The sequence below is a fragment of the Mixophyes fleayi genome, chromosome 8 (genome assembly GCF_038048845.1).
Source record: "Mixophyes fleayi isolate aMixFle1 chromosome 8, aMixFle1.hap1, whole genome shotgun sequence".
NCBI classification, from domain to species: Eukaryota; Metazoa; Chordata; class Amphibia; order Anura; family Limnodynastidae; genus Mixophyes; species Mixophyes fleayi.
The window spans coordinates 112931157-112958692 of NC_134409.1; the positions used below are offsets into that span (position 1 = coordinate 112931157).

Genomic DNA, 27536 nt, shown 5'->3' on the forward strand with positions numbered 1-27536 from the left:
CACCTTTCACAATGAACGCTTAAATAGGTTTCAACCAGTAGGCACGTATATAGATGCCCCACTCTTATTCACATTGACTGCCTGTTAATAAATAAACCTCGTCTGATGACAAAGATCAGAGCTCCCAAAACATCACATTTAAAAACTTTTTTTCCCCTTAACATCTATTAGCTTAATCTTTCAATCTATTTAGCGAAGGCTATGTATTACTAAACTGAATAAGACACTAGAATACACAATTTATTTCACCTAAATATATCCATACTCTCATTCACTCCACTGCAGCAGACTGTCAAGTTACTTGGAAGATACTTCTCTATTTTGCATCACTCAAGCAGCAGACTGTGAATTACAAGCCCGATGCCTTGCTCTGTAGAACTGTTCTGTACGGATGGTTGAGTTCATAGACCTAGCTAGTGATGTCACAGCAAGATCACCGACAGGCTGGGCTTAGTAATTTCAGCTTTTTGTCACATTCAAGAACGAAAGTGTCCTAATATGCTTCCCAACCATCTAGAATAAAAACAAACTGAACAAAATAAGCCACGCCACCAATCATCTCATGCTCATTCCAACATTTTGCCAAATAGACAAAGGAATGACCACGAGGTGATCAGCCAAGCTCCTTTAGACTGCAGGAAATCAGGACTGCTCTGTAGTAAATTGTTCCTGAAGATGTGGGCTGTGGTTTCAGCATTCTAAAGCGTGAAGATAATTGCTCAAACCCACTTCTCTTTCTAACAGAGAGGCAGTGAAATATCACAGTAAAGCTTGATAGTGCACTGTATCCCTTATAGACTCAAGATTAAGTTAAAATGTTTAGTTTCTTTCAGTTTTATTTGACCTTTAAGCTTAAGAATCTTAAGCAACAATAAAGAACAGTAAATGTAGCAGGTGATATGAAATGACATTCTGTGAAATGCATGCTAATTAAAAAAAGATGGAGTCTCATTTTAAGTTAGAAGACCATGCTGCACAGCAGGGGGGATCCAAAAAAAATGTACAGACAGATTAGATTTGGGCTCATCCTAGCTCAACTGTGACTTCTTATTAATCAACAATAATAATAGTAGACACAGTTGTATGGCATATATACTAGAGAGAGAGAGATATTAAACTGAAAACTTATTTTGATAAAACTATCCAAAAACGTTTTAAGCATTACTTCAGTTGCTCTTTTGAAAAGTGCATGATATAGGGTGGTAAATATATATGGTGCTATGTTATACAATCGGTCATTTAAAATTGATGGCTTTTGTTGCACATTTGTTTAAATAATATATATACCAGTGTGGTAAGGGTGGCAGAATAATTGGGGAGGTGAAAAATGCAGCTATCATAATTTTGGATTTATTTGGCTAAGGTTGCACACAATTAGAAATTATTTCTGTTGATGTCAATGAATCTCTGGCTCCTAACAAGACTCCTAGATTTGTCTGATTGGCTCCTGAACGGTAATGAATTTTGTGCACCCCTGGTACATGGATACGTATAAGATAATTGATGTTGAGTCTATCTTGGCCTTTCACACAAACCTAAGTATGAACCAAGAATCTTAGAGTAAAAAAAAAAGTGTGAAAATCTGCAGACAGAGTGCAAACACATTCTGCAACAGCAGGAACATCAGCAACAAATCTTTATCCCATTATCACACAATTACATAAATGAAACAGACAGGTCTAGCATCAGATCCTAAGTTCACCACTACCTTTACGCTGGAAAAAATGGATTACCAGTGCGTGAATGAGTGTGGCATTTTTACTTCCATTTCCACCATTAGGGGCCTTGGGCCTGATTTATTAAGGATCTTAACTTAAGAAACTTCTTATTTAAGTCTCCCTAACAAAACCATGTTACATTGCAAGGTGTGAAAATTAGGATTCTGTTTTGCACATAAGTTAAATACTGACTGTTTTTTCATGTAGCACACAAATACTTGATAGCTTATTTGTACACTGAAATTTAAAGTTGATATTTGTGTTCTATATGAAAAAAGTCAGTATTTAACTTATGTGCAAAATAAAATCCTAATTTGCACCCCTTGCATTGTAACATGGTTATGTCCAGGAGAGTGAAATAAGAAGTTTCTCAAGTTAAGATCCTTAATGAGACCATGAGAGTTTGTAAACACATTCCTGGACCTAATAGGCCCAACATGAGTCTAATTGAACAGTTTTGAATAGATCCCTAATCCAGCAATTATCTATGACTGTTAATCTGTTACTAGTGTACAGACAATATAAGCAATGGGTACTCACATGTAGACTTCCCATGGGTTTTTTCACAGTTTGGACAGTGGTAGATATCGATATCGGGTGCTTCATCCTCGTCCACACCAACACAGCTGTAAAATAAATAAATGCACTGTTACTCATTTGCTTTGGCCCCGATCATTTTCTAGTGTTCCTTATTGTCTCTATTCCTCTCCCAACAGTATAGACTTTGCATTAAGGGACCACTACACACAAATAGGAATAAAGCCCTTATAACAAAATACCCATTCCACTCCCAACTAATGTCACTATGCTCAGCTTCACTGGGAAGCCCTGCCAGGTAAACACTGTCTCTACTTGCTAACCTGGAAGTCATCTTCAGATAGTGCGAGCAAGCTTCTGCACAACAACTTGTATGCAATGTCCACGTCTCCTCCGGTTGTGTAACTACATCTCATATGAATAGGTCTTGCCTTAACAAGGTAATGCTTTTAAGCATCAAGCTATTGTACTGCTGCTGGACAGCATCAAAACACACTGAACTGTGTCAATTGTGGGAGCACCCAATCGCATGATTGACTATCGCTGTTACCAGATTAACAAGGGGAAGCGGTATTTCCCCAGCAAGGGTTCTGGTGAACCCCTGCACAGCAGATCAGGCAGAAAATACACAGGTATTTTGACCCTTTAATCTGCCTACTCCCATTATTCTCATAGGAGATATTTATTTGAGTATTTTTACCACATTCAACAATAATGAAAATTTAAAAGGAAAGGAGTGAAAAAGGAAATTGAAGAGACACAGGAGTTATTTAACACAAATCCAAGAGCTATGAGTCACTGTGCTGCAACTAACATTACAAACAGTAAGAAACATTTGTGTCTTGAGATCATTTAACTGATCTCAAGACAAAATTGCTGATTGGTTCCTGTAAGTACGATGTCAGTAAATGATATTCATAGCAAGAATTCTTATGTGGACCAAGTCTGGCGTTTTCGGGGTACATAGATTAACCTGCCATTGCTTTATTCCTTTATTAAATCATAGTCTGTAACAGGGATTTGTGTGACAAAAATCAGTTTTTCCCAATGTGTTTCGTCCTTGCAGACTTCACCTGGTAGATCAATTAGCTGATAGAGAATAAACCTTTTATACAATACTTCACCAAGTATGTGCATTTCTGCTTCTCTCCATAATACTCCATGCTGACGGAGGACTAACCACCACAGTACTTCACTATGTTTGGCTTTCTTTTCCTATATATACAATCGGGAGAATAAAGGAGGAAGCGATACATCAGCAGTGCCTTTTCCAAAAAGGAAACAAGGAGATCAGGATTCTTAAGGATAAAGATCCACCACTGCAAGTGATACATCAGGTGTGCTGATTCTGACAGGGAGCAGGCGGAGAGAACTATTCACTTATACTACAGAACTGTAAGAAACTCCTATTTTCTCCCGCTGTCTATTTGATCAGTGAACAGAACAGCCTTAAAACACAGGACATTATGACTAGTAACCAGATACGACAAATCCATAATTGCTTTATTGCCTTTACACGTGTATCATATACTGTGGCTTTAAAAACCCACCTTTTTCTTAAAGCCTTCCAGTCTCCCACTTAACTTCCTACCTTATCTTCTGCCTCTCCCCCTTCATTCCCCTTCCCTTTATCTGCCTCCGTTCCTCCTTCTCTCCCTCTCAGCCGTGTGTCTCTCTGTCTGCCTCACCTCTTAGATTGTACACTCCTTTGAGTAGGGCCAACTCTCTTCCTGTTTCCACCACTTCTAACTCTGCTCTCCAGCTACCTAGCCCTCCTCCTCGACGACCCTCTACCCCCCGTCCCCTCTTGCTCCCTCCTCTCCCGTCTGGGGGTCTCTCTGTCATCCGCACCCTCCCTCTTGGGCTCCGTCGTATGCGGATCTTCCCTCTCCCCTCCCCCGCCCTCTCTAGCTGTGCTTTGAGCTCACTGAGTTACTGTGCTTATTGTTTACTGTACTGTGCTGTCTCACCTCGTATTGTTATCGTTTGGCCCTGTACGGCGCTACAGACACCTAGTGGCTCCCTATAAATAAAAATTAATAATAATAATACTCTGCATACTCTACTTTTACATTTGTGTATTCAGAATTACTGACTAATTCTCACCTGTACAGTAGGATACCAGCACTAGCTATATGCTTTTAACACTGTGGATTAACATTACACAAAAGAGGCCAATTCATTTTAAATGTCACCATTACACTACCAATATCATTCAAATATAAGGACACACAACCCTCCTTATACCTGTATCCCCATCTTTTTCAACCCACTGCCAGAGGCTGCATACCACCCCCCTTCCCTAGCCCAAATCGAGGATCGTTATCCTCACACAAACTATCTTGTAAGAATTCTGCTAGGAGACACACACACACACAAAGCTTGAATGGGTTACCTACTTCTGGGGAAGCCCTTTTGCATTAAAACTTTTCTGCACATATGTCAAATAGGGGGTCCCCCTTTCGAACACACTGCGTCGCTTAGCACACCATTTGCTACACAGAAAAAAATTTAAATAAGGGGTTTTCAACTTCTCAATAAGTTCTGAAGACAGTTTTTTACGTTTACTTGCAAAGTTACACACAAGCTGTTAAGTAACCTATGATAATGTGTTTCCGCAGCTTGTACTCCTAAGAACACATTTGTAGCAGAAGTCATACAAGAATGTAACATTTTCAATTGTTTCTACAACAAGGCCTGTAAGAACAGTTATAACAGAAAATGTTGCAATATACAGCAGAAATATAGGCTAAACTGCCGGGACAAAAGGTTCCCTTAAACTTTTACATGCCATATTCATTCTCAGTTATGTCAGGTTATCTTTTACCAACTACTCCATACAATACTAAATGTATTTGCATACAGTTCTTTTAAAGGAAAACTAAACATAAACAAAACTAAACATAAAATACAATAACACAAAGCATCTCTTACCCATGATCAGAGATGGGTTCCTCAAATATATACTTATACATTTGTGAATATGATTAGTAATGCCTATATATATATATATATATATATATATATATATATATATATATATATATATATATATATATATAAACAAACTTGTATTTCAGTTTCAGAGCTCCTTTAAGAACTGCATATGTTCAGGAACTATCCTGGGTTTCCTATTATAGATCTCTGTGTATAATTTATGCAGCCAACAGGGTGGCAGTCTGTTGCGTGTGAGAGATTGTAGGCTGCAGGGTTACCTGTGGACCCAAGTTGGTACCTGTGATACTTACAGAATAGGATTTATTTGCCGATTGCTTTCATTACCGGAGTAGTTCAGTAGACCCTCAAAGTAGAGTCAGTTCAAAATGTAATTTAATATATGTACCTTGTGCAATTATCCCAGGAAATAATCTCAGATTGTATCTGTGTGAAAGGCTTTTGAATATGATCATACATCTGATCAAACACAGCATTTCTCTCTGACACTCACATTTGATGCAGTCACATAAAAACACTGAACAAGGACAGATCATTTTTTTTTTCTCTTGCTAGAAAACCTCAGGTCTGTTTGTGTACCTTGCCCCACGGTGCTTCCAGGAGTGTGTTAATCAGAGATCAGCTCCGCAAATGAACTTACAATGAGAGTTTAATAGACACAGTAACATAGAGCCGGGAGCCAAGCAAACAAAATCAGGTTTTCCAGGAACCATATATAGAAGGTTTGTATCATCATTAAATTAAATATATGTAAATTAGGCACACACATGAATCTATAATGAACTCATCAACTACTTGGAGAACCCCAGGCCATTCTATCATTCCTTCCTTAATTCTTGCTTTATATATACAATGAATGGTGAATGAAAACATTGCACAAGATTGTTTTCATAGTAGATGCACTATTACATATATATATAGCAGGGTGGTAGTAGGCTAGCAATGAGTGTGTAGTCTGCAGGGACACATTAGAAGACAACATAAAGTAAAACAATGAAGACATAATGGAATAAAGTGACAATCTGGCCCAGGTTGTGGTACACTAGGATGTGAATAAAATGTACTATGAATCAGTAAGTGTCTATGTCTCGCTCACATTGCCCTACATACCAGTACTTCATGCTTAGGAATGGGTTTCAAATATGAACCAGAAAAAAAAAAAAAAAGAGAAAAATAAATAAATATGTTGTGCTAGTTCTTGTCTCTAGTCCTTTATTATTGCAATAGGTGTTAAGCATGTAAAATAAGCCAAAAGAGAGACACCAAACCAATTAAGACCTTTAGATCCAATACCACTGGGGGGACATATAACATTAAAAATCGACTCTCCTGTGACACAATGGGGGTAATTTACTTCCTAGAGTGCCCATGTGGAAAACAATACACAGGGAGAACCATCAGGAAACTCCACATGAGAACCTCAGAGCTCTATAGAAACATGAAAATGGAATTTGATGCACACAATGTCTCTGCACACTTTCAAAGTATCAAGAACACGACACCTCAAAATTCAAGTTTATTGGAATTTGTACCTAAACCAAATTGGTACCTAAACCAGAGAGGGGGTGATTTCATCAGTCTGCTTTCCTGTGAAGCAACTATATGGATTTAGAACTTAAAAACCTTATTGCTAAAGGGGCGTAGCCTAGATTTTGAGCTTGGCACTTTTTTTTTACGAACATATCACACTCTACCTACTTGATCTACCAATATGTATATAGATGTTCCAATACCATCTTCTCATGAGCAAACCCACACTCTACCAACGTTTACTCAATTATGAGATGTCCTACAAATCTGTCAAACCACATGAACTCTGCTTATTGCTATATTGTGCTGATTTCACTGTAATTCACACTTTTATACATGAGAGCCCATGTATATACTAGTTGTTCAATTCTCTATATACATCTACTAATCTGCACCAGACCCCATCTGTCTATCATGACTAAACCACAGAACCTACCTAATTAACAGTTGTCACACCCGTGAAACAACCAATCATCTACGTCCAAGATCAGGACCAGCCCAGATAAAGACTGGCCTCATTTTATATCCCTGAGGAAGCCCTTCCTTGGTCCTCTACATATAACCTGCATTTAAGTAAAATCCCTCATTCGCCACGGACCCACTCACTGTTTACACCGTACTGGTTTTCAAGACTCCAGGCACACGAGACGGAGGGACATAGGAGGACCGGAAGCCACGGGAAGGACCCCTCGGAGGGCTAAGTCTTTACACCCTGTCCCGCTACCGCCAATGAAAAAGGTGAACAAACTCTTTAAAGGTTCTTTATATAGATTACAATCTACATCTTTATTTTATGGCACACATCAGGTGTTTTGTGATCATTCTGAAAAAACTATGAATAACAAGCACCATTTATATTTATTGTACTCATTGGACATTCTTATGTACTCATGTGAATTATATATTCAGTGCCCTGATTTAATACACTACTTATTTTTAATTACCATTGTTTATTGCTCCACCTACTGACCTACGAAATGGTAAAAACATTTCTTCTACCCCTTTTGCCTTAATAATAATTATTCAATCTCATTCATCACATTTTGTGCGCCCTGGGAATTATCTTTCTTTGTTTTCATACCTTGACCTGTCTATATGTACTCAATAAACAGTCATGTCCACTTTTGTCATGTGACTCCCTATGACAGTGATTTAATGAGAAGAAACACCTGTCAGCGGATACAAAGCTCACCTAGGTATGAGGATCTCCACATACAAAACACTTCTTTGTAGTGTCAGTAGCCAATCTGCAATTGTGTCTAATAAAGTGCAGGCACCTTCCCAGTGATTAAATGAATGTTAGGGATAAAATCAGCGAACATGGAGAAAGACAGGTACAGATCATTTCCGACACCAGAGCTGGCACATTGTCAGAGCCAATTAAGCCTCCTGTACTGCTTGTCTTATCAAACCATAGGCCTCAAGATGCTGATCTGTTCTGTACCCGAACCTGTTTCATTCTCAGGCTCACCAAGGTCACAATCACAAATGTGATCTTCCTATAGGCTGTTGTGTTTACTGAACTGGCCAGGACCACAGAGCTGTAAATTAATGGATATCACAAATAAAGTATTTAGATACACTGCAAATGGAAATGTACACTATACTCACGAAATCAATACTTTACCGCAGATCCATTTGACTGTGAAAGGACTGATGAATACACTATACAAATTAAGGATATTGCAGATTGATCTGTCACTAACACCTGGACTGCGGAGTCCTGCTGTGTCTTTAATAGATAACAATAAATGTGCACAACTCTGTATTCATATATAGAATGCAGCTGTCCTCTATACAAGTAGGGAATACTCTGCAGACAATCACAGAAAGCACTACAACCTCCCAGTAATAAGACAATAATGCTGGAGCTGAACACTTGTCAATTAACCTTTTGCAGGGATTATCAGGAATTTAACATGAAACCTTTTTGGCTCCTATTCTCTGCATTCACATCTTTATGCAGCCTATAAAAACAGTTTCTAGCAGACATCTATTAAAACTATTTATTAAAAAAAAAATATATATCTCACAGCAACCAATTAGGTAATTGCTTGCATTTTCTAAACTGCAGAATTTGATTCATTGCTACGGGCAACATCTTTCTTCAATCACCTGTAGAACAGTTTTTGTAAATGTGTAGCTTAGAGAAATAGGAATATGTCAATTTGGCAACTGTACAGTCATTTTCAGCAACATACAAATATGAGTTCCACATAATTGTTTGGCTGTTCAGGAGGAACATCAACCGGGCTTGTCCATATACATAACTATTGTGTTTCAATACTGTGAGCAGACATGAATCCACTATACAAAACAACATATACTCAGAATTACAAGCATCAAGAGAAGTGGTATTGTTACCAATACACACAGAACAAGTAACAGCATGCAACAGATAAGAAGTAGTGGTGGGAAGTTATTCTTACATGTGTATACAGAACAGGTAGTTACACCCACAATATGACAAGTAATACTGTGCAACAGTGAAAAAACACAATGTGCAAATCCAGACAGGAAAAAAAAAAAACAATATAACTGTCAGACAAATATTTTTTAGTAAGTCAAACTTGGTTTCTTATCAGAGTACTGTGAGAATAATCTAATTACATGATCTACAGTATTAGTAGACAACATAATATTTTTCAGGGGCTTCACATGTGACTCTTTGCCCTTCTAGAGGCTATAGAATTCCCTATTAAATCCAACATAGCATAATGCACTTAAAGGGGATGGAACTTTGAGACATTCAACCTTCTAAGTCCCTCCACTGTGTAGTATTCGTCTCATAGCAACTCCTCAGAACAGAAGGATTTTTTTCATTATTGAAGACTGAAGTTGAGTTCAAGCTGCGCAAGGCAGAAAGTGCACAATGACTTTATCAAATTTTTGCCAGGTCCAGTGACCATCACACCAAGTGCCAAATTCAATATACATCTTCAGTCATTGTAGCTTCAATGCAAAGGACGGGATAAGTCCTCCAGTGATGAACCCAGGAAACCCTTTACATTGGGTCAATTTTAGATTATTTATTTTCCTAACTTTGCTCATCTGCACATCAGCACAGGCAATATGAGAGAAGACCTATTTATCTCTGCATGTCTCCATTAAAGTGAAATGCTAGCAACACACTGTGATACTGCAGCGGAATTCAAGCAATTGACCAGATATCTTAATATGTGTAGCCTGAATATTAATCAGATCCTCTTTGGGCATGTTTGTAAATGCAGTCGGAAGAGGATTCCAGATGTCCGCTATGGATCTGTGTGTACAGGTATCTTATAAGCGTCCCCGTTATGCCCGAAACTGATCCGGACACTGGGCATCTATGCGTGTTGCCAAACTGGACATTGCTCCTGCCGCTTGGTGCTCTCGGTAAGCAGTTGAATCAGCTTATGTATAGCTAGCATAACTAAAGCTAAATAATTAAAACACTTTCATAAAAACTCCAAATGACATCTATTCATAGAGGAAATGTGATCAATGTATAATAAATATTGACTTACATCACATCTACAGTTTTACTGATACCAGGATGATAGCGATTTTTCACTATATCCTCTGTTTAATGGCTGACACAATTAGTGTTTGTTTCTAATTACTCTCTCCCTTTTAAAAATAAATGAGAAATCTACATGTATCATGCATTCTTTATTGTCTGACATTGCAGAATCTAAACACACCCACAAAACCGAGAAATGGAAAGCAGCACATTTATATTATCAGTTTTACAGTGTCACAATATGCTGCTTTGCTCTGACATTTTCCATTTGAAGAGTAACGTGCGCTCATCTTCTGAAGACTTAACCAAAATATCTGATCAAATAATAATACAGCACAAACAGTTGGAAGCAGAACACAAGAATAACTCACAAAAAAAACAAGGTTGCAAGTGATTTTGTGTTTAAACGCCTGCTGGGACTGTTTGCTAGACAGTAATGTGCCGCGCGGCGGGATGGGATGCTTCATGTAAGCGCACACATCTTATTTCATATCACACAAACACACCGCAAATACAGATACATACAAATCACAGCCTGCTACTGTGACAATGTGGAGGGAAAAGGACTATGCGAGGTTCATTTCCAGCTCAGTTGTGTCTGAGAGGGAAGCTGGTCTAACCCAACCCCTTATTAGGGGCGAGTGAACAGAAAGACTGGGTCACCCCACGTAGTATGTTTATTTCAACCTCCAGGAGGTTATTTAAACAAACTAACAAAGCAGTAAAAGTATTAACATACAGTTATATATTTGGACACTGACACCATTTTTGTTATTTTAGCTGTTTACCAAAGCATATTCAGGTTATACAGTTATATAATAAATATGGAACTAAAGTGCAGACTATCATCGTATTGGGGTAAACCCCGGCTCTCACCATTCAGACTGGAGGCTACCTGGGTCGGACTCGGAAATAACCCTTCAAAAGACCCAGGTCTAATTCCTGGGTCATCTGACCTGGGAAATAGCAGTGGACCAGTTCACACTCAGCCTCGACCCGGGTGCCCTGGCAATAACCTGGGGTATCAGTAGCAGCCAACTACTCCCCAGATTGTGAGAGACAGATTGAGCTGCCTTGCAGCTTTTTGTCAGCACCTTGCAGGTGCAATTCCTGATTACCAGCAACTTGCTAGCTGGTTGGAGTTTTCTAAATCTCATGTACCCTTTTTTTCTTCCAAATAGAGCCCCCAACATTCCAGGATCCAGACAAGCAGCAATCAATATAAAAACACCTTCAGCTACAGGTATTGAAAGCAATAAAAACAGGTAGTAGAGAGCATGACTGTCTGCCAACTGTCCTGAATCTGGTGGGGCAGTCCCGAATTTGGGTGACTGTCTCGCTTACTCAGGATTTGGTACGACCACAAGGACAGTGTGGAGCTATATCCCGCTTCACACTGTACTGCACATGAACGCAGAGCTGCATGCATGTAACAGTAGTGCACACAGTATTGCCTGTGTATTTGTCTAAAATGATAACCATATTACATGATAAGGGCTCCCCTGTTTTAAATGCCCTGAACCCATAGAGCATTAATCTAGTTCTGCCCACACTGCAGGCAATATCAGGCCGTAGAATCTCCATGTTTTAGGTGCGCCCACACAAAAGCATTGATTAAAGATAAATAAGTAGGTAATAAGTTGCAAGTATATTATTTTTTTACCCAAATATATAATTTCTCAGGCAAAAGGAATACCGCTAATTGAAACGAAGGGTCATGCATAATACAGTAAGGAGTAATAAACAAATGTGTCTGCAAAAGAGGCAATAATGGCTCAGTGCTGTCACTGGCTCCTAGTGAATGGATAAGGCTTCTTTCTCATGACTAAATATTTCAGCTCATAAAATGGCTGCCTCCATTGTGTATAAGAGACATCGAAACTTTAAATAACTACGGAAAACTCTGCAAGTAAATACCAACTTTGCTTTAATCTATCTCTTTGAAACAGTGGACATTTCAGCACTTATCCAATTAGAATGACCTGAATTGTAGCATTCTTTAGAAAACGTAAAAATTAAGCCCATCGACAAACCCGTTTTACCAGCCAATTTGTGGCTGACATCTAGCACATGAATGGCGATCAATCATACTTACCTACTTTCTTCAGCTCTCTTCCGGGAGCCAGCCAGTGGAGGGGGGCGTGAGGGGGCGGGGCGGCCAAAATCGCGTCATTTCGGCCCCGCCCCCTGTGACGTCATGACGCAAATTGCGTCATTTGACAGCGGGGGGCGGGGCTAAACGCCGCGATTCATCGGGAATCGCGGCGTTTGGGATCTAATTCTGCCCACTTCACTAGGAAGTGGGCACTTCCTAGTGAAGTGGGCAGAATTCGGGAGATTGCCACACTCGCCCGGGAGTCCGGGAGACTCTCGCAAAATGCGGGAGTCTCCCGGACATTCCGGGAGAGTTGGCAAGTATGCGATCAATATGTTAATCATCAATATGCTTTGAAACCAACTGATGCTACACGGACACAGATAATTCAACAACAAACTACACATGTTAGACATAAATACAATCATGTTCTGGGCTAGTTTAACCTCTAATGTACGGTGTGTAAACAGACAAAATATTTACACATACTTACAATTTTACACAGAATGTGAATAGATTTTTCAGGCATTGTTTACCTGTGTAATCGAACCTACAGTTTAAATATAGCGCCTCAGAAAAAATGAGATAAAGTGACTTGTCTAAGGTCAACTCAGATCAATGAGTCAAGTTAAAGCAGCAATCCCACATAGCAAGTTATGTATTCTCTAAGCGTGCATCTGATTTATCTGATGCATCCTGTTTTAGCCATCCTACTACAAATCATTATCTCCTATTTACAAGTGGTCTATTTGGCAAACAAAAATGTCGGACAGACATAGTCAGTCTGCTACATAGACACAGGCTCACAGCTCTCAGCATGTCATCTGATGGCAGGAGGTGGTGTGGGGTGGAGAAGGAGGATGTCACAGTGCAGACATAACTCAGAGGTTCATTCCAAAGCCTCTCTGTTTGCTACATCATGTGCCATGAGACTGTGGTTGCCATGGTAGTCCAAAAACATAACTAATTAATAGCAAAAACAAGGGAAATGATAAAAATCAACACTCATCTAATAGCCTGCCACAGTGATTTATGTTAAAAAAAAAAAAAAAATATCATGGGAATGCCGTTTTAAAGACATAAACAATGTAAAAATAAGTTTTACCAGTTACCAAAAAGTATAACACTATGGTAAAATTATATTTAGTTTATTCTTACAAAAAAATATTGTATTATAATTATGAAGCAAAGAAGTGAAACATCAACATATAAATTGAACTTGTTTCAATCAATTTATTTAGAAAGCTGTGACGATAACTGTGTCATGTTTGTCAGTATTTTTGCAGTACGGCCTATTAAAAATAGGTTTTGCATATTTTCACTGTATGAGAGTGTTACTGACAAATGTTACAAAACAAAAACATCAATAGTGAGTGCAATAGCTGAAATGGGAGGAGTCCATTATTTCTCATAACAGGGAAGTTCCTGTACCACCAACTTACCAAAAAAAAGCATCTGTGGTTCAGATACAGGTTCCCCTGCCTACTCCCAACCATCTAAACAGTAGAACAAGGGATTCAAGTTAAACCTTGTGTGCCTGTGGCTATGACTGATTATTGTTTTTTTTTCATAAGTACAAAAATCACATAAATGAACAACACATTAAGACTATGGCAGTGAAGCTTTGTTAGTACTGTGACACTCCTACTGATAAGTATGATAACATGTACAGAACCTGTCAGCTTTTGGTAAAAGATCATATAACAATACCATGAGCATGACCCCACTACATTAAATTGGAGAGGGGTGGGGGACTAATATCTAGAGAAGAATCCAAATGAATCTGAGTTGCATACCCTCTCCCCGCGTGGTCTGAATCTTGTTTTCGATTTAGGGTTTTTTTTTAGATGAGAACTGAATCATTTGTACATAAGATAAAGTAATAGGTACGGAAGAATTAGGGTTAATGTTTTGTGGAACATGATGAATTGATACCGATAGTATTAATATACCTACACCTTTTTGAATTTGTTTGCAATAACATGTTTATTTATTGTTCTTTAATATGCTTTGCCTAATTAGGTGTGTTTAATCAGCATGATATTTATATGTCTATATGTTTTTTTCACTTTATGTGAGTTGAATACCAGTAAATATAATGTAATCGCATTTATTAAATGTTGATGCGGTTCCATTGATCCAGAGTATGGAACATCTTTAAAAAAAGCAAAGACTTATTATTCTATCTGTACCATTGGATTGTGCACTTGCCAGTCACTTGGATTCCATTTTTTGATTGGTAGACTGTCCTCAGGTCCTACCTCTATTACCTATATTAGGATACTGTGGACCGCATATAGATTACTCCACATTTTCAGGTGAAACGCGTTGGTTTTAACCACATATACGCTACTCGATTGCCATCTTGTTTGGGCACGCAGAAAGCAACAGATTACATCACAAACAACCAAAATACTCACAACGGGCTACTGTGCAAGCGCACAATAACCTGGAAGTGGCCACGGCCGAAGGACTCTGCAGGTAATTCACAGCCGGCCGGCTATTTCTATTACAGTGACACAATTGGGGAGCCAAGCGGAAGATTGGAACTGTACTTTGGACCGGATCACTGGGCGTGCTTTACACCTAAGATACCGGTTTAATATTCTTCCTGGCGTGATGTCCCCGGAGCTTTATACTACACTATCCGTCTATGAGGAAGGATGTGCATATTCACTAGCATGCTGTATTTATGTATTTCCTGTACCTGCTCTTATGTGGAACTTTTTATGAATTAAAGTATCTACCCCATCTTTTTTTTCTTTTCTTTTTTTCTCTTTGAATTTTATGGTTTTAACTTTTGACAGACTGCCCTCCATAGAAACATTTTATTGTTTTGGATGTCTGCAGACAATTTTTGGGTTTTGGTGTTTTTTTTTCACTTTTGGACATTAAGAAATGATGTGTGTTTTACAGGATCCATCAGTCCGGTGTTTTCAAGTTGTATTTCCATTGATTAAATAACCTCATTGTATTTGGTTCTTGTCTTCTATAGTATTACACAGTTATAGCGCCGGGGAGATTCTTTTGTATTCAGTATTGACTTTCCCTTTGAGAGGATTAGGGATCTATTCTCTCTCTCTCTCCCCATTTTTGGCAGCTTTATACACAACTATCTACAGAGAGCGCTGGTATTCTTTTCTTTTTGTTTGATATAACACATACTTGCCCACTTTTCAAATCTCTCTTCCGGGATATCCTGGAGGAGAGGGAGAGATCTGTGACAGGGTGTAGGAGGGGGCTTGATGACGTTATTGTGTCACCGTAGCCCCGCCCCCTGCTAGGCAATGCCAAAATTCACAACATTTCATAACATTTCCCCCCTTCATTCTATACTTAACGCGGCTGCGAGGCTCATCTTTCTTTCACCCCTTTCCATACAGGATTCTTTTCAAACTTCTCACCATCACTTACATGACCCTCTCCCACACAACTGCCTCTTATATCTCCAACCTCCTCTACATACACACTCCCTCCAGCTCCCTGTGCTCGGCCAATGACTGTCGTCTCTCCTCTACCCTGATCACTTCTTCACATTCCCAAACCCAAGATTTCTCCCGAGCTGCCCCCCTCCACTGAAATGACCTCCCACGTTCCATACGACTATCCCCTAATTTGTGATCGTTTAAACAGGCACTTAAAACTCACCTCTTCCTTGAAGCCTATCATCCATGCACTTAACCCTCTCTTCACCTCTTTCCCCTGCCCCTTCTTACTCCCTTTGTGTCTGCTGTGTTTGCCCTCCCCTTAGGATGTGAGCTCTTACGAGCAGGGCCCTCTTCCCTCCTGTCTCTACCATTTCTTCTGCTCCAGCCTCACTATAATTGCTATGCCTGGAGCGCCGGGAGTCTTGGTAATACTCGTTTATTGTTCTGTTCTGTTTTTCCCTGTATGGTCTACTGTTTTGTATTGTGCACAGCGCTGTGGATATCTTGTGGTGCCATATAAATAAACGATAATAATAATAACAACAACAGGGGACAGGGCTTAATGACGCAAAAGCCATCATCAAGCTTTGCCTCCATCACATTCGGGAGGATGCCTACTCTTCGGGAGCCTCCCAGAAATTCCGGGAGAGTAGATTTGTATGATATAACATTGTGCCTTGTTCACTATGGGGCTCAACTAGAGATGAGCACAGATGTGCTTTAAGCACACCTAGAAAAGACACATGCAAGAAAAAGAATACTTGTGCGAGTATGTTCTCATCCGTCATTTAACCCTTTGAAAATGTTAATCGTTGTTTTCTGCAGCAGTCCGTATATAGATAACAAAGTGATGCAAACAGATGGCCATAACAATGTTGCTTATATTTCATTGCTATTACCTGGAGAGGTCAATCCACAAGCAGCCAAAAGAAGCAGCAACATCAGTGATGGGCCGCATGTGACCCTCAGAACCTTCACCTGCTGCCTCAGCCCCTTCCTGCTCTATTGTAAGGTTGCTTGATATAGCTTGTAGCACTTGTGCAGTCCTATTAAAAGTTAGAGGGGTGACCATGCAGCCCCCAAAGACTAACAGGTTGCCTATCAGTACACAGTACTGGGGACAGTCATCATCATCATCATCTATTTGCAACAGCACATGCAAGACATGTGTTTCCTTACAGGTGTATCTGCATGTGTGTCCACATCTCATTGAGTTACAATTACAACATGCACTTAATGTTCTTGGCCTAGGGTAGCAAGCCCCTTCCCTCCCCCATACTGCTTCTCCAGTTATAAAGAGTTATAAGTCTCATGCAAAATTCTTGATACAGAAACAGGTATTTGTACTATTTTTGGTGCGCACGCATAGTATGAAAATGCATACTTTGGACGGAAAAAAACAAACAGATGTGAGCAGCGGAGAGTACCTGTGACATATAGAGGATCCCATCGGGGTAACCATAGCACAGTATGCAGCCAAGGCTCAGAAGCGAATCAGTCTATTTGTGTACAGCATGCTCTATTTTTTATGCTCTCTAAGGGCGAAGGAACCACGAGACCTCTTCACCTTTCAATATGTGCTTTATAGCTTTTGAGGCTACAGAGATCTGAAAGTACTTGAAGATGACTTTGTAACCACCCCAAGGAAATTAGAGCATTGTTTCATTTGCTCTCTCTATTTATCGGTAATGTTATATTATACATGCACATTTAGTGTTTATTTATGTTGTTGTATTTTTAATCTTTTCAAATAAGTAAAACATGTTGACACTAAATATTGCACATAATAATCCCTCTATAAGTGTCTGGCAGACAACTGCTCTGTTCTTGGGAATCACTACTGAGAAGAGCATAGGAGCGTGAACATGTTAGGTGAAGCTATGCACTTCCCGCTGATATCCTCCATCTGCCGTTAATCTGCAAATGGGAAAAGATCAAACACTGCTTCCACTACTTCCAAACCTTAAAATACTTTATTTACCGTGGGCTGGAAGACTAAGCACTGCAAATGCTTTTTGTGGGCTTACGTTTGCGCAAATGCACACAGTTTCGATGGTTAAGCTCATGGATTTGTGCTCCAAGATGGTCGCACCTTTGGGGCTGGAAACACGTGCACCGTCCACTGGGAGGCGTTGGGCTGATCGAGAACAAGATTTTGTTTTGTAGGATGAGATTTTTATAAAGCTGTGAATAGGACACATTTATCGGGGAGATCCTGCTTTGTGGGAGGGCGCACACACTGAGGTGACGATGATCAGGTCTCATGCTACATTATTAGTGGTACAAATATTGCACCTTAGAAGAGTTGCCCTCCTTCTAGGTACACTTTAGTAAACACAAAAAATTACGTGTAATAACACACTTGTTTAATGTACATGAATATATATAGACGATAGGTTGATCCGTAAACCAAAAAAAGCCTGGCACAGACTGTCTAGACAGTTAAGTGATGTCTGCATTATCTCCGATAGGGTGCTGTGCTTAGTACAGCATTGTACAATGATAGTAAATTACCCTGTGTTAGTTTCCACATTCATTTCCTGCTGCTGTTTATTTCATTTTTAAATGTTGGTGCCCAACCTATGGAGCATTTCGATCAAATATATAATATTTTATTTATTTATTTTTGTATTCTAACACAAAAATAAAGAAACTTACAAAACATCTTACAATAAGGAACTTTAATGCTGGCCCGGGCTGTGATCTGTCAACCTCATTTACTAACTGGATTAATAATAATAATAATAATGCAAATAAATACGTAAATGATTTTGACGTGTGTGTGTGTGTGTGTGTGTGTGTGTGTGTGTGTGTGTGTATACACACATGAGAGCCACCTCAGACTACCAATATGATCTTATCTTCAGGATGTGACTGTTACGCTTTAAACAGTTTCACACATGGAATCTCTGAATTAGCACCTTAGGAGAACTGTGACCGTGAAAGCACCAACGCCACTTTTATCATCCGGTCTATTCTGAGAATTTGAAGCCTAACGACCCGATGAGTCAGATCCACAGCCCCCAGATGACCAGAGCATCACGTGCCTCATATAAAGTGCTCTGAACCTCCATCAGATGACAAACGCAGGTCTGCAATATTGTACAGTGGATTTCTACCAGGAGCTCTGATGCGGGATACAGTGAAAATCTGTTTGGTTTATTTTAGAAAATGATACGCTCCACAAAGCAGATTATTTCCATCATATGTAACACATTCTGTACAGTAGAGCTAGCTGGCTTTTCCTGGTATTGCAATGGTGCCCAATGCGATGCTATGCAGTCCTATCAGTGTTTGCTGTGGAATATCCCTGCCTAGCAACCGATCGCTTAATGCTCATTCCCCACGGACTGTCATTACTTATTTATGTTATTTAAGCCCCTTAAAGAAACACTCTACTTTTTCCAAGACAAGAAAACAGTCTTATTTACACTGACAGTGATGATATAAAGTGCTGATCTGACTTGCTTTATGTTTCATTTGTTAGATCCATCTTTCATGCCAATCAATAAACAGGGCTTACTCTGTTTCATGACACCTGTTAAGGTGTTCTATGGAGGTATTTAGAACCATTACTTAAAGCAAATCTAGATGTAATAAGTATATTAACGCATGTGTTCATTACTTGTTATTTCAATAAACCAACAGATTTGTGTTAAAGGATTATAGATTCAGAGAAACCTGAATAGCAGCCACCAATCTACGACCAGAAGGAAATCCTGTTACTTGTGTAATAAATAAAAATGTTACAACTCAAAGTGAATTTGCTTTGATATCTAAATGGTTTCTAAAACAGGTAGAATCCTAGACTGTACATGCAAAAAAAACTGCATCTTGTTAATTCATAGTCCTCTACAGAACTCCTTAGTAACAAAAAATATTCCTGGCAAACTCATCAACACATAGCAAAGATGAGAAAACGGGTCAGGTGCTTGCGATGCAATATACCTCTGTACATTGAATTGTTAATAAACATCAGTTATGGTTAAGTTTCATCCTTGGGCAGCACAGTGGCCTACTGGTTAGCACCTCTGCCTCACAGCACTGGGGTCATGAGTTAGATTCCCGACCATGGCCTTATCTGTGTGGAGTTTGTATGTTCTCCCCGTGTTTGCGTGGGTTTCCTCCGGGTGCTCCGGTTTCCTCCCACACTCCAAAAACATACTGGTAGGTTAATTGGCTGCTATCAAAATTGACCCTAGTGTCTCCCTGTCTGTCTGTGTCTGTGTGTGAGTGTGTGTCTATATTAGGGAATTTAGACTGTAAGCTCCAATGGGGCAGGGACTGATGTGAATGAGTTCTCTGTACAGCGCTGCGGAAATAATGGCGCTATATAAATAAATGATGATGATGATGATGATCCTTATACTTACTGCCATTCTGTTCATGTGCCACATGGATAGTAAACTTTTTGGGCCAATTATCATCAACTCATGTTGTCATGTATTCTTAGAACTCTATTTATATGAGTCTCCCATTATATTCTATTAAAACGTGTAAAGCTCTAAGCACTCTATAAATAAACCAATACATACATCAGTAAACAGTAAGTACAGTCTGATCTAGGGAGGAAGCCATTGACCACACCTAGCCAAGAAAATTAATTTATATCTTCGGAGGCCATCTATCCAGGAACCCATCATGTCTTGTAATGTTCTGCAAGTGTAATTCATCTTGCTGTAAAACGCAATCATTCCGGGGCTGTAGGATACTGCGCGGGACATGAGCTTTGCATCATAAATCAATAGAGTCCTAAGTCTAATTACCAGGAGAAAGAAACACAAAAACTCTCATTCATTGAAGATGTCATTTATATACTGATGGAAAAGGCAGCGCTCAGTGTAAAGGGAATGTTAAGGTTCAATTTAATCCCACTTTGTAACTCTTAATAATGAGCATTTCTATAGCCCGATATGAAATATTAATAACATATTTTATTAATGAAAATGAATCAATGTGAATTGGAACACTGAAACACTTAGGGATTTTCCAGCTCTGGCTGGTTGTAAGTTTAATGATGTAAATTATAAGAGCTGTGTCACATTTTATTATCGGCTTTAAATGGTTGTAAACATTGCAGTGGATTTGCTATGAAATTGTTATTTATGGCAAACTAGGGCATTAGACTGTACAAATATGTGAGATATGATGTATTATCCTGGGGTATTAAATACATATAGAAATTTCTAAACACTGGTGTACGAAACATCTCTCGATATCAATCTTGATTATCATATGTTGGTGGCGTGTACTCTTATTAAATAGGCTGTTATTTAGGTCAACGTAGAGGACCGTGACAATAGATTTTGGGTGAGGATTATACTTTCACACACGTGTGCTCCAAAGTTTTGGACTCTGCTCCAACTTCACACAGCTCAGCTTGAAAAGGGAGAGCTGTGTGCACCTAACAGTAGTGCACGCAGCATTGCTCATGTATATTATGGGGATAGGAAGAGTTAGAGAGAAGCGAAGCACTGTCTAAAATTATAGCAACGCCCCCGGGCATGTTGGTCACGCCCACTGGCAGCATGATGTGGAAACCCCCCTCTACAAATCCTGCGTTTGCCCCTGCACAAGTGGTCAATCACAAACATGGAAAAATGCAGACGCACAACACTACTGTAGTTTATTCTCCTCTTGTTCTGTCCTACGCCTATATCTGCGACCATTTGTTGGTTACAGGCAAGGATTAGCTCATCAAATTGGCAGTGACTGCGGGAGAAAGGTTTTTTTTCCCTCTATCTGATGGGAGAAGATAGCTGCCATAATGTATCAGATTGTACAGCCAAATGCAAAAATTAGATTTTGTTTAGCAGATATTTGTAAACACTGCACATTTAGGGAGACGGCTGCCCACAGAGGCTTTTTAGTCTGCAAAAAAAAAAAAAAAGGACTTGATTTTTACACAAAGGCCATTACTTTCGGCTGTTGTTCCAGCTAGGCAAATTTCATGTGGCAAAATATATTTATATGCAAGTATAAGCCAAAGTAATGAAAACATTAAAATGCACGAATCCAGCAACTGAAAAAAGTAGCCCCAATATAAATCTTACTCAAACAGTTTTCTTAAGACATAAATAAAAGCTCCAAAAAGCAGTATTATAAAAGAAAAAGGAAAAGTTATAATTAAATAGTCCAAAAGGGATTGTAGACGATACTTTGAAGTGATGTTCTGGTTAAAGTAAAAACATTCTAAAGGACAGGTCGCAAATAGTCGCGCAAAGCGGCTGCAAAAAGCTCGATGGATGTATTCCAACATCTAGGCACATTTATGCAATCAATACGCGCTGCACACTTTCTGATCCGTAAACTACTTCCATAGACTTGGCTTTGGAAGAACAGGTAAAACAAGTCACATCCTGTCTGCTGTAGTCTTTAGAGAGAAACAACACATTGGGCTAGATTTACTAAGCTGCGGGTTTGAAAAAGTGGGGATGTTGCCTATAGCAACCAATCAGATTCTAGCTGTCATTTTGTAGAAGGTACTAAATAAATGAAAGCTAGAATCTGATTGGTTGCTATAGGCAACATCCCCACTTTTTCAAACCCGCAGCTTAGTAAATCTAGCCCATTGTCTCTAAACTGGCAGTGGGATGTACTTTACATACAGTGACGACTGCAAAAAAAAATTTCTAATTCATTTGTTTATTCGAGAGACAGAAATACGTTTTTTTAATAGATGTTCCTTGAGAAATTACTAAATTATAACGCCTGTTAAACCTGCTATGAAACATGCAAAGCAGTAACCATTAGACAGCAGGTTTCTAGCACTAAACATACTTAAGAACTTAAACGGTTTTCCAAAAGCGGGTGAGAGTGTGCCGTCATCCAGTTTCATAAAACATCAGTCAGTTGGGTGGTAAATTGCAAAAAAATATAGCTGGTATATTATACCTAAAGATGTGTTTTACAGAACAATTGTGGAACAAATAAAAACAACCTCTAACCAAATATTTTCTTTAGAATGATAATTAACATTTAACATTAAGACTAGGGGGTATATTTACTAAACTGCGGGTTTGAAAAAGTTTTGATGTTGCCTTTAGCAACCAATCAGATTCTAGCTGTCATTTATTTAGTACATTCTACAAAAGGACAGGTAGAATCTGATTGGTTGCTATAGGCAACATCTCCACTTTTTCAAACCTGCAGTTTAGTGAATATACCCCCAGGTGTTCATACATAGCTATCCTTTATTACGAAATACTTTCTAAATAACAAATGTCATGTATCTAACGAAGACAATCTACAACAGTGGTGGAAAACCCGATACACATCGGCGGCCGTATGGGCAGCCCTTTAACCTTCAAAAGGGCCACACATTATCCTTAATCTTTGTAATAAGTGTCACACGCTACAACAAACAAATCTGACAATATAAGCAGAAAGGAACTGGGGCCAGCAGGTGATTGCTCAGAGACCACCTGTTGCCCATCACTGAACTACAATATTGATTCCGACAATGATTATAATTCATATAAGCTGGCACAAGCAGTATAGTACAACTCAGAAATGCAAGAGCAAGATCCATTCTGTCACCAGGGGGCGCTGCCACTTTTACAGGAAGCCTTCCTTATTCTTAGGCTCTTGTCGTCTTTTCATGTGGCAGCCATTTTGTTTCTGTATAGACTACTAACATTGTGCTATTTGCTCTGGAAAAAAAACAAACAGGAGGAGACAGACAAAGTCTAAAAGCTTTGGAATATATATTTTTTTTATATCTTATATGTAAAAGCTTAAAACAAAAATTAAAAGCCCTTATTTAACATTTTTTTCTTAGAGTAGTTATTCCACTACACATTTGCAAACCAGCTCACACATGCACACACTGGTCTGGCAAAGCAATAAGTAATTTAGAAATTCCCGGGCTTTAAAACATTAATAAAATGTCATTTTTTATTGTCACAATAAAAAAAAATTTCGATGAAAAAAAAAAAAAAAAGATAATGAATACCAAACAGATTAACCTAAAAAATGCAGAAATATATTTACAATAGTTACTATAGTGGTTTCAGATTTTTGTTTTTTTCTTGTTGATATAACATTTAAATTAATTATGGATTACCAAACTGCTTGAACCCAACGGTCCCTGAATTTTTTACCACAATAGTGTTGCGAAAATATCATGCAAAATAAAAACAAAAAAGTGAGTGGTATAAAATGAAAAATAAATTGTGTTTTCATGGGTCAAGCATTATAAAACACAAAAACAGGGATTTGAATTGGGCTCTAACAGTAAAAACTAATTTAAAAATTTAAATTTAGTACAATATAGGGTTTTGACAAATTTCTCCATGAGCTAGGAGTCATGATCAAAACTTAGGATCCAGCAATTTATAAGAAAAAAATGATTCACCTGTGGTCCTAGGAGGTGGCTCCCAGGCCAGCCATACACCGGCTGTCAGGAGGACCATCATTAAACAGTGCAGTATGTAAGACACAGTCTGGTAGCGAACCACAGTGCATCTGATTCCTTCTGATTTGCTGCCAGACTGTCCATCCATGTGTGACCCCTGTAGAACAATCGCTAGTGTTTATTTTCTGGTCATCATAATGACTAGATTTTGTCAACCCCTGGTATACACTGTATTATAGCTGTATTTACAATCTGTTATTCATAATGGAATTGCTACTAATCTGGAATTTTGTGAGCAATCATCCAAACTTAGCAGTGAGGTGAGACCAGCAGGGGAGTGAGGATATTTACAGATAACTCAGGGGAACCCATATGATCTTGCGACAAGGGTGCAAGTCCATATAATTTGCATTAAATTACATCATTAATGCCCCACCCACTTCAGAAGAAAGTGAAACAGGATCAAGGAGGATGGTCAACTCTGCAAGGAAGGATTCCCAGAAATTGCAGTCTCTTGGGAGATTCTGGGAGAGTTATCCATATATCTAACCACATAATTATCCACGTATCACACCAACAGGATGCGCATCCAGTGGGCTAAACCTGCTTCTTAATGACGTTGGAAGTTGGACTCTCTGCGATAGATTTATAGCAGAGCTATAAACACGATCAAACATATAAAAGATACTACTATTGTAGCTAGAATCTTTAAATAGAATCATACAGAAAAGACTGCAAACAGTAAAATAATGATGCCCCTACTCTGTAACAAAACTAGATGGGGTTCAGTGGGGATCTTATTTAATAGTTTACTTAAAAAAAAACAAGCTCTTCAAGAAACAGTAATAACCTGAGGATCTTCAAGTACCCAAAAGCATAAGGAACACAGCACTTTGTAAGCTGTCTTCTGGGTTCAGCTGCAGAACTCCCTGAAGATTCTAAAGTCAATTTCTTCAGCAATCTCTGAATCAGTGCACTTCTGTCAGACATTCCTTATCAGATGGCCCAGATACAATCAGTTGTTGTTTAGAATCTAAGTGCATCTCTACTTCAAGTACTGAAGAAAAACCTTAAAGACGTCATTAACAGACAGGAAGAATTTTGTTGCCAATCAATTCATGCAAAGGCAAATCTCCTGGACCCAAGATGCAATGGAAGAAATATTATTGATGGAAGCATTTTGATTTTTACAACAAAACAAGCAAGAATGCATCCTGGCGCTGTGCCAGACATATCCTCCTGCAACCTGGTAGCAAGAATCTTACGCAGCCTCTTACACTCACCTGCTTCACATTCCTTTATCTTTGCAGCATATGAATGAAACTGGTATATGGAAGCACCCAGACGAAGGCTGGGTAGACACTACAGGGTTTTCAGATGATTATCGGGCCAATCAAACGATAAACGACCTGATGTCGCATTAGTGTATACACTGCAATAATGAACAATTATCATTCCAAAGCTCATCATATGGTTTCATTTGATTTTTAAACCGGACCAAAAATCTCATTCAATGATGGAATGATGTTGTGCCAATCCTGCAGTGTGTATGCACTCATGTCCAGCAGTGTCCATAGATCTCTATGGAGTGTGCAGAGTCACAATCTTTTCTGGCGATGGTTTTGACAGATGACGAGCACAGATCTGAAGGTAAATTGTGTAAAATGTGTATAGTGTGTACACATGAATCAGCGTGCTGGATGGATATCGCCTAGGGAGAAATTTTGTATACTGTGTACACAGCCTAACACATGAAAGAAAAGACAAACTTGTCTCAATCCGAGTAAATCTTCAAGCAGCAATCCCATGGAAACAATTAAGTGGTTTTTTTTGTTTGTTTGTTTTTTTGTTTTAAATGTAAACCACTGTGGAAGGCTATAAGTTGAAAGGTGATATTTACCATTTCCCTTTTTCCCCCTTCAGACTGCTATCAATGATTTGATTCAGGATTACCACGGCAACCACAGTCACATGGCACATAATGCAGTGAGCAGAGGGGCTTTGGAACGACCTTCTGAGCTCTGTCTGCACTAAAACCTCCTCCGCCCACCCCTCCCCTATGCCATCAAATGAAATGCTGAGAGCTGTGAGCCTGTGTCTGTGAAACAGAGTGATTTATTATCTATTTTGGTTTGCTAGAGAGCTTTTGAAAAGGAGATAATAATTTGAAGGATAGTTAACAAAAATTATGAAGAGATATGCTTAAAAGATCCTTAACTTGCTATATTATGACAACATAAATATTTAATGTGGGATTGCTGTCAGTTTTCAGAAATTCATGAAGATGGTGAAATTGAAGTCTCAAAAGATGCAAAAACTAATAATAGTTCAAAAAATTAAACAAAGTTCCACGATGAGGCAATTTATTATTTAAATAAAATGGTTTATTGAACAACTGGCATCACCATTTGTAACAAAATTTAAAAACTTATGGTAAAATAACTAAATTTTAATTAATGTCTGGCAAGCTATGCTTCCAGGTAATATATAATCTAGGATAATTTTATGGAAAAAAAAAAAGTTATATATTATACATTTCATGGTAAAGGGAGCTAAGAAAATAAGTATGGCATATATTTTATTTATTTTTTTAAATATTAACATAATTAATTAAAGCTAGCAAAATAAGATAGGATACACAGAACAGCAACTCTTAATCAGAGCAGATGACTTTCAATGCAATTCTATATGACACTAATGATGGATTGGAACAGTGAAATTTATTAACAGAAAAGAAATTGGCACTTACACCAGATTACAGCGGCCAGAGTGGCAGCGGATCAATTTTGGATGTACTGGCAAACAACAAAAGAAGTATCTAAACTATGCCTTTCAATGGTTAGAGTTGTTTCCACCAAAAGCTATTTATATATATAATTGTAAAGCGCTACGGAATATGTTGGCGCTATATAAATAAATGATGATGATGATGCTACTTAATTCTCTTCTAAACACTGAGTTTCACTGACTGGAAAAACACAGCACTCAACATGTGTGTGAGTCCAGCCAAATGGCACATTGTACTGAAAATTATCCTTTTTGAAACAAATGTATGATCTGCTTGACTCTGTTTGCAGATTGAAACAAGAGTGCTCCCATGTCTTATGCGGATTCATCAAAAAAAAATACAAAAAAAAATCTCACCATTTTTATCAAGTTAAAGAGAACAGACTTCAGTAGTCCATTAATATTCTGCCACCATGGCACATCAGTAAATGTATCACCTCTCATTCATTAAAAAACAGCAAACAAATAAAGTTCACGGTTTATGTAAATATTCCCCAACAATGGCAAAATTGTGATTTCAACGCCTTATTCTCTGCTTGCGCCCATGAGAATCTACCCATATCTGAGGAAGAGATGATTGGTGTGCTGACAAGGCTTTGCACAATCACAATATTTTATACACTATACA

The 27536-nt window shown here is 38.6% G+C and overlaps 1 protein-coding gene across 4 annotated transcripts in view; it reads right to left on the reverse strand.

Moving 5' to 3' along the window:
• PHF2 (PHD finger protein 2) overlaps nucleotides 1–27536 on the reverse strand; it is a 189679-nt gene that overhangs the window by 86528 nt on the left and 75615 nt on the right. For all 4 annotated transcript variants that reach the window (XM_075183190.1, XM_075183189.1, XM_075183192.1 and 1 more), the window contains exon 2: nucleotides 2259–2344. In XM_075183190.1, coding sequence (XP_075039291.1) covers nucleotides 2259–2344 — 86 coding nt within the window. The remainder of the gene's footprint in view (nucleotides 1–2258; nucleotides 2345–27536) is intronic.